This window comes from Amia ocellicauda, chromosome 10 (assembly GCF_036373705.1).
Source record: "Amia ocellicauda isolate fAmiCal2 chromosome 10, fAmiCal2.hap1, whole genome shotgun sequence".
Lineage (NCBI taxonomy): Eukaryota > Metazoa > Chordata > Actinopteri > Amiiformes > Amiidae > Amia > Amia ocellicauda.
This window is the reverse complement of record NC_089859.1, coordinates 9,371,356-9,386,749: the sequence shown is the minus strand read 5'-3', so window position 1 is coordinate 9,386,749 and position 15,394 is coordinate 9,371,356. Positions and strand designations below refer to the sequence as shown.

Sequence of the window (15,394 nt, the reverse complement as noted above, 5' to 3'; positions counted from 1 at the left end):
TAACCTATTAATTAATCATCCATTCCTGTTAATGTAAGTAACGTGGGAAAGTATATTCAAATGCACCCATTTTTATTCACTGAGACCGGATAGGCTATTTAGTTTGTTTTTGCACATTTCACAGTCTTAAAAATATTAGATCAATTCAATCTATATCGACAAAGCACTCTATTCAATAAAAAAAAGTAAAACGGCGAGTGTAAAATGAGTTAAGGCTGTGTGATAATTCTCCACATGTCGCATATCCACCCTCCAAATAAAAAAAAAAGGTTATAACCAGCACTCCTACTTTTACACCATCTTCATTATATATATATTTTTTTATTTCTTTAGGTGCAAAATGTTGTCCAGATTTCCAACTCAAATGAATCTGATCCCTCCAGTGTCCTGGCGTTAAGCGTTTAGAGAGAGAATATGTGTCTAATCTGATACACTGCAAATGTATAGATAATTAATGCATGTAACCATGCAAGAATGAACCAGCAACAAGCAAGGAAGTCTTTGAAGCGGGCAAACATCATTTTAACGCGGCGCAGTGTGTAGTGGGACATGAAAAGACACACGCTATGCCCAAAATAGTTTTATTGTGTGTGATATATGAAAAAAAACACACTCATAAATCAACCTGCGACACATGAATAGGCATCTCACAGCGACAGGTTACAGTCTGAGGCGTGGAAAATGCATCATAAAAAGACTTGCATGCCATTCTGCCTATATGAACAACACCCCGAATTAAGGAAAAGTGCATTTTATAAACAAGAGCAAAGACAACCAAACACCACCACCATGAAATACAGAAATGAAGACACAACAAGTACAGAAAAGTTCTCTCAGTGCGTGAGACAGCTGTCAGTGATAACCCGACCCCCTTCACTCCCACACCCGCCCCTTTCCACAGGCTCTCCAATGAGAGCGGCCGCACGGTGCGCTGGCGCAGCCGATTGGAGCACGGAGACGCCACTCTTGTGCAAGGTGGGCAGGCTGATGGGGACCGTGAATGCAGCCCTCAGTTTCCCCACCGCACTGCTAGGACGGTAGTAGTAGCCCATTGCTTACTATCCGGCGTGAGTGAGTGTGTGTGTGTGAGACAGAGAGAGTGAAAAAAAGTGACCATGGCTGTCTCCGCAACTCCGCCGGTGCTCTCCCCCACCTCCACCCCGGGCTCGGGGGGCCTGTTCCGCGCCGACCCTCTGTACAGCAGCCCCGCGGAGTCGCCCCGGCTGACCAGCAGCATGATCAACACCTTCATTAGCGGCAGCGGCGGCGGCGGCGGCAGCAACAGCACCGGCGGCAATAATGAGTGTAAGATGGTGGAGGTCCATGGGGTCAAGGTGGCCTCCTTCACCGTGGAGGGACAGGAGCTGATCTGCCTGCCCCAGGTGTTTGATCTCTTTCTGAAGCACCTGGTCGGCGGGCTGCACACCGTCTACACCAAGCTGAAGAGGCTGGATATATCGCCCGTGGTGTGCACCGTGGAGCAGGTCCGGATCCTGCGGGGTCTGGGGGCCATCCAGCCCGGGGTCAACCGCTGCAAGCTCATCACCCGCAAGGACTTCGAGGCGCTGTACAACGACTGTACCAATGCCAGGTCTGTGGGAGTCAGTGCCACTTCCCCCGTATTTAATACTCTAACTTGTGTAGGAATTAAATGCAAAGCGATTGCAATGGGGGCTTGCTTAGTCTGCACTGATCATGTCTAGAAAAGTTTCCAAACTTTCTGTGACCCGTCAGCTAGCTTAAGATGACTTGTTTATTGAATGCAGTACCACTTTTGAATGGTTCATTGTTAATACTCTCATGTGATTAATAGTATTGTTTTGCTTCTTACAAAGTGTGCACAGAAGATGCTGGTTCTGCGTGTCTCCGGTCACAGTGGATTCTGGTATTATTGTTAATTATAGCAGATCCAGCGGCGCAGTCCACGCAAAACTTTGTCTTTATACTCGCACTGCTCTGCGCTGCGTGTGGCGACCGGCAGCCACAATCCTGCTCTCATCGTGTGGGTGATTTTAAGCACACTTCTCATTTCCTTACTCTCTTGTTATTCGTATCGCGATTAATTAATCATTAGGGAACAGACACGGGCTTAGAGGAGAAACACGTATTTCAGTATGTTGCAAGCAAAGCAATGTAGCTTTAACGCGAGGGAGTGCGTCAGTATTGAATGTGTCCTATAATGTGTCCATCTGACGGTGCGGCAGGTAAAGCGTGGCGTCCAGCGTGTGCAGATGAACCGCAGCTCGCACTGATGCGCAGCCACATGCAGCCACAGCGTGACATTGTTACCCCCGAGTTAAACCGGCACCTGGAAGCGCTTCACTTTCAGACACACCGGGGCTCGAAACACATGTTTGATACATATGAGTCGTGCACATACTTTGTGAGCTGTTGGCTGAAGTTTTGCACTTTATCAGCTTTTAAAAGAAACCAGTTATAAGTAAGCTAATAAGATGAAGTTTTTCTTAATCGTTTGCATTTTCTGAGTAATGTTTATTCTTCGCACTATGGAGGGTGTATTCTAATAGAGACCTTTACAGGGATGCCAGTAAGAGACATTCATTGTTTTTACTAAGCTTGTAAAAACGTGTTTTTTTCCCTTTAAAGGTCAAGTTCAATATAAAGCAATGTATTTAGATAGGCAGAAGTTCGTGGGTAAGTAAGTACATAAATAAATAAATAAATCAATAGTTATTGTGTATGTTACATAGGATTTCATTGATCCGTCGAACAGATGCATGTCTAAGGCAATTAGAAATGCTCTTCTAAAGTATTACAATTAAGGTTTGTGATGCATATATATATATATATATATATATATATATATATATATATATATATATATATATATATTATATTATATTCTTCCTTGAGGACAATGATTTGAGAGGTAACGTTTCCAATTCAACCATATAATATAAAGTATATTCATTTTTATTGTAATATATATTTTTAAATAATGATACGTTTTTCAATTTTAAAAATGTACACATTTTAAGACATTATTTTTAAATTACATTTATAGGGCGTATATATATATATATATATATATATATATATATACGCACAACCAATTATGCAGTTAATGTCGAATAACACAAATATTTTGCTCAAAATCACATCGTGTTTCCGAATATTAGACCCGTAATAAAAGCCTTACTTAAACACAATTTGCCCCGGGAGGGAAATTTACCATTTGTCGAAAATAAGCCTGATTGTGGGACTGCATGCAAATTGTGTTTTGATTTATCTCCCTGCACTTTTTTCCATTTGAATTGATCTTGAATTAATTTTCGCAGAGCGGGCTCTGTGAGGCTGCAGATGTTACCGTGTGTTTAATAAATCAATGAGACAGATCTGAATGAATCACTTCAGATGGATTCTCTGCTCGGTTTGATGTCTAGATGTTATTCTTAGCTTGTTATCATGACAGATGCATTAATGTTCCCATGCACTGCCAGCAATGTCAATGAGAAGGAACTTTAAAGAGGCCGGGTCCCATTTTCAACCAGCTTCATCTCAGGAGTTTGTGTTCAATCGTCTGTTTGTTCATGACTGCGCTGCTCTGGAGGTTATCATGGTAATAACACACAGCTAAAATCCAAATACATACTGGCTTTTAAAAGCTAACGTGTCTTAACATTGTTTTATGTAAAGACGGAGATAAATGCAATTATTGTTTTATTTTAATAAAGTAATTCAGATAACAACAGTCAGAAACACATATTACACTTTGTAAGGTTCAAATATGAAAATAACGGTAAACGCGTATACTGGACAGGACGCTTGACGTCAGAAAGTACCAAGCTGACCCACACTGCCCTTTCTTATAAAGGAAACAAAAAAGAGAAAGAAAAAAGTTTATAAAGCATCTACAGATATTTTTAGTTATTACTAATGATCTGACACAAACCAGCTTTCTAACCTTCTGAGTTATTGTATTTGTGGAACAATAATTATAAAAAGTATTGTACACACAAGTAAAAGACACAGACAATAGACAGAAACAATATTGTTTGCATTGCTTTACTATAAGGACCATTCAGCACATGGAGTAACACATCCTACTTATTTAGAAAGTATAAAGGGCATTTTTTCAAACCTAAACACCTGAGTTTTGTAAACTTGAGCTTTGAAGCAGTTTGTGTACTGTGTTGCCGAACTCAGTTGGTAATTGATTACAAAAGTAAAAAGGAAGTAGCTGCTTTTTTGTCTTGAAGTTTTGCAGTAGGTGCATATAATAGCAATGTCAGTAAAGGGCATGAATGAAGTCTTATAATGCGTTTCCTCTGTGGAACAATATGTATTGAAATAACACCAAAAACATCTGCACTCTGAAAAGCATAAGTGGAATGTATTGCTTACTCAATAACAACAGTCTCCCATCATGTTTGCCAGAAGTAAGCTTAAGCATTTAATATAACTGAAAAACATAGACTCTGTAATGTTTCATTTGTCAGAGTAATTCGGAACATACTGCTGTTGTGTTTGTGTAAAATTATATAAAGTTGATATTGTACAGATTGTATAATTTCTTACAGTTTGAAAAGATTTCTGAAAGACTGCTACGGACTGCATAGCAATATTTTTTATCTAGGATGTGCACTTCAGCCGTAGTGATATTGACAGATTCATAAAGAATTAAAGCGGACTAACCTAATCTATAATTGCTCTTCCTTGTAGAATTACATATCATTACAATTCTCACAATTCAGAAGCAAAATATTGTTGTAGTAGGAGACTGATATTCACCTTTCGGATCCAAATTGGTTTCAAGGTACTGTAATTATAAGAACAACATTTCCTTTACTGCACAGTGTGGGTGAACGCTAAAATACAACACACGTCACCATATGTGCAAGTCAGTTTTGGGTTATCTACTTTAGTGTTTTATTTAAGTACTTGCTTTTTGGGCTATATTTCTGTGTCTTCTCTTGAATCACCGCCGGAAGAATGTGGTGTGTTAGGAGTATTTCTCCTGGAAGCAGGTGCTCCCTTTCACCTAGGCGAACTGCTACAATTACAGAAATTGTTTTGTGTTTTGTGGTGGACACCTCGAAAGTGTGGACTCTTTGTTATTTTCGGAGTGATTTGTGTGTTGTTCTTGTCCTCCCCCCAAACTAAGCAGCTTGGCAAACATGTTTCCTTGATAATAGAGAGAGGAGATCAGACCTAAGCAAACTTCATTTTCATGTTCCGTGGTAATGGTTGAGAGGCTAAGACGGAAAGATTTCAAAAAGACAGCCACGTTGGTGCACACTGAAGTCCAGATGGCCAGTTTTGGCATGATTCAGTAATTAACCTCTTAGCATTCCCCCACCTGCAAATCAGGGCACACATTATTGCATCTCCGTGTTCTGGAGAATCAATCTGCTTTCTCTGGGTTCATTACCAATGTTATTTGCAGGAACTTTTGGGGAAACCATTCGCTTTTTTTTCTGTTTGAAGATAAATGGTTAATAATTTGCTGACAAGATGAAGTGTATGGTAACGGACTAGATTGGAGCAATGAGTCTATAATGAATATCATCTCCAGTGGGTTGCAGGAGAATTACATTTACTCCTGATCTTTGAAGCGTTAAAGCTTACCTGCCAATTTTCCCATCAAGGAAGTATTTTATAGTGATATTTAAACATGATCCACCTCAGAACAACCAGACGTTTATCACGAATGCGTTTGATTTGGGACCAGCCCCCTCCCCGTCTCTTTATATTTTGTGAAGAAAAAACAAATCTGAATGTGAGTCTGCATTAAGTATTTCCTAGTGGCTGAATATTGAGGTAGAGAGTAAAACAGAAATATAAGCACTGAGAGGCATTCAGAGATATCAGGAAAGTAATCAAAACATTTCGACATAATCTTTAAAACTGACACGACCAATTTAAATAAGGGAAAACTTTCCGAATCAGCAAACAGGGCTGAGCACAAAGGGCTCCTTTTATGATTTCTCAGCTTGCAATTGATCTCCTGGTTTTATTGCATTCATTATTTATTAAAAGAATTTGCAAGCTAAACATAACGTTAAACTAGTTTGCACTTGGGGACTGCACTTAGGAAATTGAATGGAAATTGCATTAGAGATGAACATCTGTGCTATTTTTCCACTCCTGTGTTTATGGGCCTTTTTTTTCTTCAAAAGGTGTATTGGATTAGCAATTTTAACTATTTTTGCTCCAAGCACAAAATGTCAGGGTGAGAGTTTTCACTTGCTGCTGAAGAGGAATCCAGTCCATTAGGTCCTTTTTTAAGATCAGATGGGGCACTTGTGTGTGTGTGTAAGTGTGTGTTGAGGTGGGGGGTAAGGGGGTGGGGGTGGATGGGGGAGGGGGTATTCTCCTGAAACCTTCATTTAACAAAATATAAAACTGACTTTTATCTGAGGGAAGCATCAGTGTGATTCGGTTACTTGCAGAGTTAAAAAATAAAATCTAGGATTAACTGGAAGTAAACCCCTTTCTTATTGAAATGCCTGACAAAAATCTAATTGATTTTAAACTTGGTATTTTTATTAACATTAAGTATGCGATGTATGAGTTTGGATTAAGAGTTTAAAGCTGCAGTTAACTGATTAGGTTTTTACTCTTAAGACAGTGCTATACCACATATGATTATCTTTTCCCTTAAAAATGTGTGTATTTATTATGTTTTTGTGAAAGGTGTGGTTTAATATTATTTCAATTGTATTTTTTCACATGTATTTATAAAGCAAGTGTTTAAAAGTATACACTTTTCTTTATTATGAAATGAAACCAAATGTGTTTAAGAACACATATTAGTTAGGTTAAATTCTCTTTGACTGACAGGTGGTTTGAGACACCCTCAGCAAGAGATCTTTAAATGGTCTGTTTGCACAAGTACTGTAATCTCGAAAGTGTGTGCCTGCCTTGGTTTAATCTGAGCCCATATGGATGGCTTTTAGCCTTGGGCTTTGCCGTGGGCCAAAAGACCTGACGTGGGACCAAAAACCCAAGACAAATAAATTTTTCCTTAAGTGCGTTTGCCTTTTATATAAATCATACTTGGGAATAACGGCTTCTTAATGCAAAGCATCAATTATATATCATGTGATTTTATATGTGTGGTCCTATGCCCTTTTCCCCTTTTTTAAATAATGCATTTATCACCAGTTGGGCAAACCCACAGAATGTGAGAAGAAAAAGTGCATCACTTCAAATTTCATTTATTTGTGGTAGACTCAACCTATATAGGTAGGGAGTTTTAAAATATAGAGATTTAAAATATATTTGTGTTGTTTTAGTGTTTTCAAATAATAGAGTTTTAATAGTAATGTGCTTTCCACCTGCTAATCTGACCAATATTGGTTGCACTTTGTCATTGTAATGAATTGCATTGAATAGAACACAAAGGGGCTTATTGTGCCCAGTTTGTTAGAAGCAAGCCTCTTTCTGACAAGACACGGAATGAAATAATACTGCAGAGAGACAAGTTACTATTTTGATAACAAGCCAGTGTATACATTTTAGCTTTCACTAAATCAAAAGCTGTTGTTTTTCCTCTATCTATTTATGGTATGTTAGTTAAATTAACACATTTGTGAATTATATCATGGTTTTATTAATTAAAACAAGAGAGCCCCCCCCACACACGTTATTATAATATTTTTTTTACTTTTGAAGACTGAACATTTTCTTATTGTGACCTTTTGTCTTTGAGATTTATTGCATTATACTATAAAAGCAAAGGTTGTGATACTTTGATATTTTTATGGCCTGCTTAAGGTGTTCTGCATTGAAATGTGTACTGTGTGAACATTCATAGTGCTAAACTTTTATAAAGCGACCTGTGGCCATACAAAATGTTATTAATATCAGAACTAGCTTGTTCATGCTCCGGATTTTTTAATAACCAGTCCCATGCGTAACGAATGAATTAGAACTAAAAGGACACATGCATTTCATTACAAATGAAAATACACAGTATTTTAGAATATCGTCTATGCACGGAAAGCAGGATTTTAACAAATGTCATTCCAATTATATCTTAAATTAGTATAGTTGATGGGTATTAAAATAATGTCAGATTCATTTTACATCCCACTACGTTTTCCCAGTGTGATTTTAAATAAATAAATAAACCAACAAACAAATAAATACATCATAATAAAAACAAAATGTTTGTTGAATTAAGTAAGAAAGTAGATATACTAGCCATCAAAGCCCTGACTATAAAATGATACAGACTGTAACACATATGCCTAGGGGAAGTGACCCAATTAAGCCCACGTACCATATAAGCCCACTTGCTCTTTTATTTTGAAATACAAAAAAGACAGTAAATATTAGAAGGATGATCTGTTTCACAGCAAATGCACAAAGTTTTTCCTGTCATGTTACTTTTTATTTGGAGCCAATCACATTTTTTGTTATTGAGTGATGTATGACTTTGTGCTGCCACTGTGCAGCAGCATTTTTAGAAGTCAACCCAAAACTTTGCTTTATGAGGGGCCCTCCCAAGAAGAATTTGGTGAATATTGATAAGCATTATAGAATGATGTGATTAGTAAATCAAATGAAACCTTATATGATGAATTTGCTTGGTATTTAAAAGCAACCATCTCCCATCTCACCTCACCCACATCCTCCAGCCACTGGACAAGACAGTGTCTGGTCAAGTACAAAGTAGGGAAGATCTGGGCTGATACCGATATCCGATTTTCTTATAACAAGATCGTCCGATACCAATATTTTCCTATTATTTATTGGCCTATAGAACAAGAGCAAGTCATTCATATTTTGTTAAAAGTACACGAATAGAATAGAATAGAACAAATCAGATGCTTAGTTAGACACGCCATCAGAGAGAAATATTGGACATTTTAAAGCAATCGGCCAAAAGCCGATATAGTAATTTCTTGCCATATCGGCTCGATACCGATCGGTGGCCAATCGTTCGGTGCATCCCTAGTCAAAAGGTAATGGAGGAAAGAACTGCGCTTCCATTCCTGTGTTAGCAGGGACACATTTTGAAAGGAGGAATTCCCTGGGAAACTTGCTATGCTTTCCACGGCTCTTAAGCCAGAAAACATCATTGATAGCTTTGAAAACAGTGGAATATTCCCTGTGAGCCAGAGCCGGGTGGACAGACAAGTGTCCACAAACTATGCTCCTTTTTCTGAAGCACCTGTGCAGACTTCCACAGCCCCAACAGCCCTGGCCCCAACACCAACAACCAGCACACCAGCAGAGCAAACTGCCTCTACAAGTGCAACAATGCCATGTGATGGAAATTAGTCTCAGATAATATAAAAATATGATTTTGTTTGGTTAGGTTGGTTATTTGAGGTCTGAATTCAATAATCTATAAAATATTAAGTACTTAATCAATACAATTTGAAGTATTTACTGTTAAAACTCTTGTGGGCTTATTTGGGACACGTGGGCTTAAAGGGTACATATGTACCTTATAAGCCCACTCCGCACTTTTCACTTTTGCAATTAAAAAACTTAATTTAATTTAGTGAATTTATGACAAAATCTACCAGATGTTTAGATGAGAGATTAATCTTTGATTTAATACCCACTGTATTGGGAAGAAATTCACATATTTATAAGAAAACATGTAAAACTTAGATTTTGGTGGGCTTAATTGGGCCCCTATATGTTTTGTAGCATTGGAATTTAAACACGAGGACTTCTGGCCACGCTGAACATGTTTACTGAGACCCCCTTTGTCACTGTCACTTTACACCACTGAGTTTCAATGTAGCAAACGTGTCCATACTGCACTGGCAGCTCCCTGGCTTCAGCTTCACAGATAAAGACATTGTCAGTGTGCTAGTCATGTTAGAAATGTAAAAAGGTCTCCTAAAAAAGATGGACATTTTTACTGGTTTTGAGAAAGGAGACAGAGGGCTTAAACAGCCGCCGCCTAACTAGTTTTGATGGGGAGAGCATTAAGGGTAAATCTTGTGGAGGTTGGGACTCGTCATGCACTCAAGGAAAATCATGTCTTCCTTCACCAAAACTCAAGCCACTCGTGTCATTTTGACTTTGGGAAATATATTCTCTGAGCTTAATGACACATCTGCAGATGGGCTATATTTATTACAGTCATGTAGAATAAAATTGATTGTCTCCTAAAATTAATTTTTCGTTTGCCTCTAGCAGTGCTTTAATAGAGGACATTCGCCTGTGTGCAGAAGTATTGTTTAATCACATTAATATCACAGCCCCCAGGACAGCCAAGATAATTGTACAAACGAACATAGAAATATGTATCTCTAACTTTTATGATTGAATTATGCAAATGACTTATCTCCTGCCCTTCCAAGCACTAATCATCTAATTAGGAGTGATGTTTTAAATGGTTGTTTTTGGATAGGGATATGGGGAAAGCAAGGAGCAGAAAATTGGAAGTGACATTAAAATCGCCAAAGTAGTTTGTACCGGAAGAGCTGGTATTTTGTGCGTTTGTAGTGAGATTAGCCTAAAAGATCATTAATGTAATTTTGTTTAGCATTTCACGAGGTTGTTTAATGAGACCCTTAATCTTTAATTTTCCAGCGTTGACAAACTGTGTTTATTAGTCAAAATATTTGGTTGGCATGGAGCTAGAGCACTGGGGATAGGAATCGTACTGGAGGAGGTGGGGAAGAACAAAATCCATTTGTAGAAACACTAACTAGCTTCCCATTAATATAGGTTAATATTTTATGATGTGTTTAGCGGATTGTGCATTTTTTTTTTTTTGTTAACAGCCATTATCCTGCTTTGCTGGTTGGTTGTGAGTACATTGGAAGGACAAGTATCAACGGGGGTTAAGCAAATAATTTTAGACAGAACTGGTAAAACTGTTATATATTAAAAGAATCCAGAGAAAAATATGCTCTATGTTGTAGTTCAAAATGTACAATTTTCTCAGAAAGCTGTAACATCTGGTGTTAATAAACTCAACATTTACCTCCCATACTGTTCTGAATTTGCTGAGGTATACTCACCTTTAAAATATTATTTGAGGACCACTGCCGACTTTAACTCTTTCATCTCTTGCCATTTTGACACTTTAATGTACACTAAAGTAGTTACATTTATCAAAGGTATTCTACAATGTAATGCTTCCCAACTCGGGTACAGTACATAAACCTTTAAGTCCATATAAATCATATAAAGTGTGAATTGACTATTGAATCTTTTACATTTCCCTGTAGTAAAAGAAAATCACAGAAATCATAGAAACCCTTTTCCATGGTTTGTTGATGTGTTGGATCTTAAATCCTTGCTTTTGGAAAAATACATCCTGTATCGTGTGTGCACATGTGTGCGTGTGTGTTAAGCTAAACTAATCTGTTTTTTATTTTTCAAATTTTAATATTGATGTACATTATTAAATATGTAGAAATGGAACATTATAATAATAATAATAATAATAATAATAACAATAACAACATACACTGTCAAGCTCTGTCATGAAATTTGAAAATCGGTTAAATGCACTTCAGCCTGGGAAAATTATTATTGTGTGGACTCTCGGAGTGACGGGAAACCTACTAGAGAAGGGGTTAAGCAGAATGTGCTCAGAGAAAATGTTTATGCCATCTCTACCAGGCCCCTACTCTGTCTTACCTAAGTAGTTTATCCCCTTGAAAAGAATCACAAGCTCACATTGCGTGTCACCTGCAGTTAATATGCTTTGCTTCTTCACAATTTATGGCAGGGGTGACTGGCAGAATGTTCCTTTTCAACTTTAACATTGCAAATAATGTTAGCTTTCCAAAATGGCACGCTTTCATTTTTCAGTCGTAAAAATATCAAAGAGGATGGCGCCTGGTGAATGTGTACCATACGGGAGCAGCACTGGATAATGCGGAGCAGTGTCTCATGACATCATACAGGGGTTTTGTCTATAGCGGGATGTTTGAGGGATTACTCTTCCAGCAAGAAACCTGGGCCGAATTATTCAATTGTACAACTTTACTTAAAACATTCTGTGGGATCCGGAAGCCCTTTTGAAAGCTGGTTCTGCATCAGTGATCGTGTGTTGCTTTGGTCAGGTTTGGAGATTATTAAACCCTGAATTTCCAATCAGACCATTTAAAATGGAAACTAGTATGGAGAATACTTACAGTTAGATCCTCAGTGTTGTTTACCTTTTTTGTTGCAAATGCTCTGTGCAATTGCCCTTTTAAATTGCAATGCAAATGTGTGCTGCAAATTAGTTGATTTGTATAGGAACATAGGCTCAATTGGACAGTGAATATAAAGGGTGTAATGTATATATGCAATTCAAGTTATTTCAAGAAGAAATGATAAAATACTATGTATTTATTGGAAAAGAAAATGTACAGTTGTGTAGGCCTATATTGTTTTTTCATTTGTTGTTTATTGGGAAACCAGTCCTATTACATTTTAAATATTAGTTTGTTTTGTTTTGGTTTCTTTCTTTGAATTCTGTTTGACAGCTTTGCCTATGTGTCTATGACTATAGCACAAAGTATATGAAAAATGCAAGAAATTGTATATTTTTTAAGTAATCCAAGCAATATACATGCACTTATGTTTTTGTAATTTTCCCAAAAGATACTTGCAGAACTCCAGCTTTTAGTAATTTATTTCCCAGATCTTGGACAAGTACTAATAATAATTTATACCAGATATCAGTAGAGTAAGGTGCAAGCAATAAGGTGAAAGTTAAAGATTTAACTTCCTGAAGTGTTTATAAGAGGCTGTATGATGGCAGCAAGTAACAAGAGCAACAACAACAATTATAATAATAATCATAATTATTATTATTATGATTATTATTAAAGTACCACGTTTTAATGGAAGACATTTAATTAATTCCAGCAATGTTTTTACAGTTTTAACAGCATTAAGAGTTTAGCTATATTTTGCTAAGCTCAATTTCAAATACAGTTGAATGTTTCTGGGGGTGTTACTATGGTGCTTTATTGGCACACCTTCGGTGTAAGCCATTTTTGTTTTTGTTTTGTTTGTTAAATAGAACCTGGGTCTTGCGTGCTTAGTTGAACGGAAACCTGATAGCTATGTCAATTATTGCAACTGTGTTAGGAAAGAGTACATGCCAGATTGTGTATGCTGAAGGGTACTAGGAGAATAAAGGACTGTTGGAAAGGAACCTTCGATTGCAAATGGGAAAGCCAAATCGCAATACTCAAATTTTCTCTTTGGTTTTGAAAATCTAAGTAGAAACTTTTTTTTCCCTTCTCTACATTAAGCTTCTACAATTTGAATGCCACTCAAACCTTTATTACCAGCCCATGTTTTGTACACAGTAGTCCTTTCACATTATTGTATTATTGAGTGCTTGATTTAATGGATGCCCTTGAAGTTCTCCTTTTGAAGAAAGGGAGATGAAAGCTGTGATTCACCAGTAGGACAAAGAGTTAATGTACTGCCGATAACCCATGGTGCCCCCCCCCCCTAAAATAAGTGGTAAAGCTAGCTCTTTTTATTACAGGGACTCTAGAAAAAAAAAAAGAGAGAAAAAGACATGCTCCATTTTACAAAGTATTTAGAGGAGAAAAATTGGAAGCTTATAGGACAACCATAAACCCAGTTTATTGTGAGCATCAGTCTTTTAAAGAACTATCTCACAATGGGTTTTGGTGAAGCCATTACAAGGTGGCGTATGAGTTCCATTTGCCTACAGTAAATAGAATGTCAGAAGTGTCAGTGGGAAATAAATATCTAGCCGGTTAAAAGGGAGCTGAGATGGCTTAAAGCATCGTTGAGTGGATTGATTTATCTGGCATGCTGTAATGACTGCAGATGTGGATCTGTTATTCTAGATGAGCAATGAATTTGATGAGCTGATAACACAGGGCTCGGCCAGCCTGGTTTTAATTACTGATGAGGAATTTATTTGTGAAGCTTGGTGATTTAGTGGGATATTCGCCCCCTCCCCTCTTTTCGATGCTACAGGCAGGTGACCTTGGGTTTTGTCTCTTTGGATAAATCAAATATCCCCCCTCCCATTTTTTTTTTTTTTTACAAAAACATAAAGGTGTGTAGTTGAGTGTGAGGGGGAGGTGTTTGCAGAAATTGGTAATAGTTAAGTACAGTAGGGGATAAAGCCATTAGGGCTGTTGATGAAGCTTGGTGGATATCCAAGAACTACCACAATCAATGCTTTGTGATGCCGATAATTGTTTTATAATGCACGGTTGAATGCCTTTTGGACTAGGAAAAGAACACTTTATTGGTTAAACTCCTGTTTTTTTAACTGATTGTTCTGTGTGTTTGCAGGGTTTTAGGGCTAGGATTGTACTGCCACATTCCCTATGATGCGGGAGGTGTTTATGCTTAAATTTAGTTTTTGTTTTCTATTTCAGCCCCCCATATGTGCAATTACTAATTATGAATAAGATCAAAACAATGACCCACATACCAGAACAGGAGAGAGGAAGACAACATGTACCTGCATTTTCGGCCTCTTCTTTTCACACTAGTCTCAGCTCACAATGCAAACCTCAGAGCTAAGGTAATGGCCCGATGCTGCTCTCAGTGATAACAGTGCAAACTCCCAGGTACCTGGTAAGCCACGTGGGTCACTATTGTGTGATTAACCAATGGACTCTGACTGGTTTTTAATCCACTCAATGCCAGGCGTTGTCACCCCTTGGGGAATCCTAGGCCAGATTCAACCTAACAATGCAGAAAGCAATACATTTTTGATTGTGCAGTCTTCGATGATAAGCATGATCTTTGTACAAAGCACAAATGGCTAGTAATAATTAGAGTTAGACACATGTCTAAAGCATAAACATAACTGTTGTAACTAAGCTCTCTCGAAGAGACAAATAAGAAGAAAATAATACTTCAAGGACAAAATTTACAACACATTGAAAAAATGTATTAATAAAACAAAAAACAGATTAGTTTTTATGGAGATGTTCTACAAGGGGCATTTTTTAAATGCAAAAACAAAATGAGATGTGCATAATGAAAAGGCAGGAAATAAGTCATTTGTCCTGGAGCATTTCAGGTGATTGTTCCTTATTTCCCCAGATTAGCAATAAAGAGCTGGATTCAAACTGAATGCCACCTCTTTACAAGCTAAACAGGTCCCTGCTCTGCACATCATTCGGATTATGAACACAGGATTCTGATTTCACCTCTTTATCGTACAGATGATCCCTTTCACCTCTGCCCTCGTTAACTGGGTATACAGGACCGTCTAATAATGAAGGGACTAACAGGGAGAAAGCAGGCTGGATTGAAAGAAGGCAATAGTTATGTTTATAATGGTCTAAATTGGAAACAAATGATGAGGCACATTTTACTTCCTTGTTTTTAAGAGCCAGGGGAGCTTTATGACATGCTGGGCAAATGGGCCACAGCCAATCAACAAGGGGGATTTTCGAACTCCTGAGACACACCCTAATAATAGCTGCCGTGAAGTTTGTGTCTCCAG

The 15,394-nt window shown here is 37.7% G+C and overlaps 1 protein-coding gene across 5 annotated transcripts in view; it reads left to right on the top strand.

The window, feature by feature from the left end:
- Nucleotides 1–999: 999 nt before the first annotated feature.
- The window catches only part of dacha (dachshund a), a 173,097-nt gene continuing 158,702 nt past the window's right edge, over nt 1,000–15,394 (top strand). For 3 of the 5 annotated variants that reach the window (XM_066714918.1, XM_066714915.1, XM_066714914.1), the window contains exon 1: nt 1,000–1,591. In XM_066714918.1, coding sequence (XP_066571015.1) covers nt 1,116–1,591 — 476 coding nt within the window. In that variant the 5' untranslated portion in view covers nt 1,000–1,115. The remainder of the gene's footprint in view (nt 1,592–15,394) is intronic. The other 2 variants (XM_066714916.1, XM_066714917.1) reach the window with 2 other exon arrangements.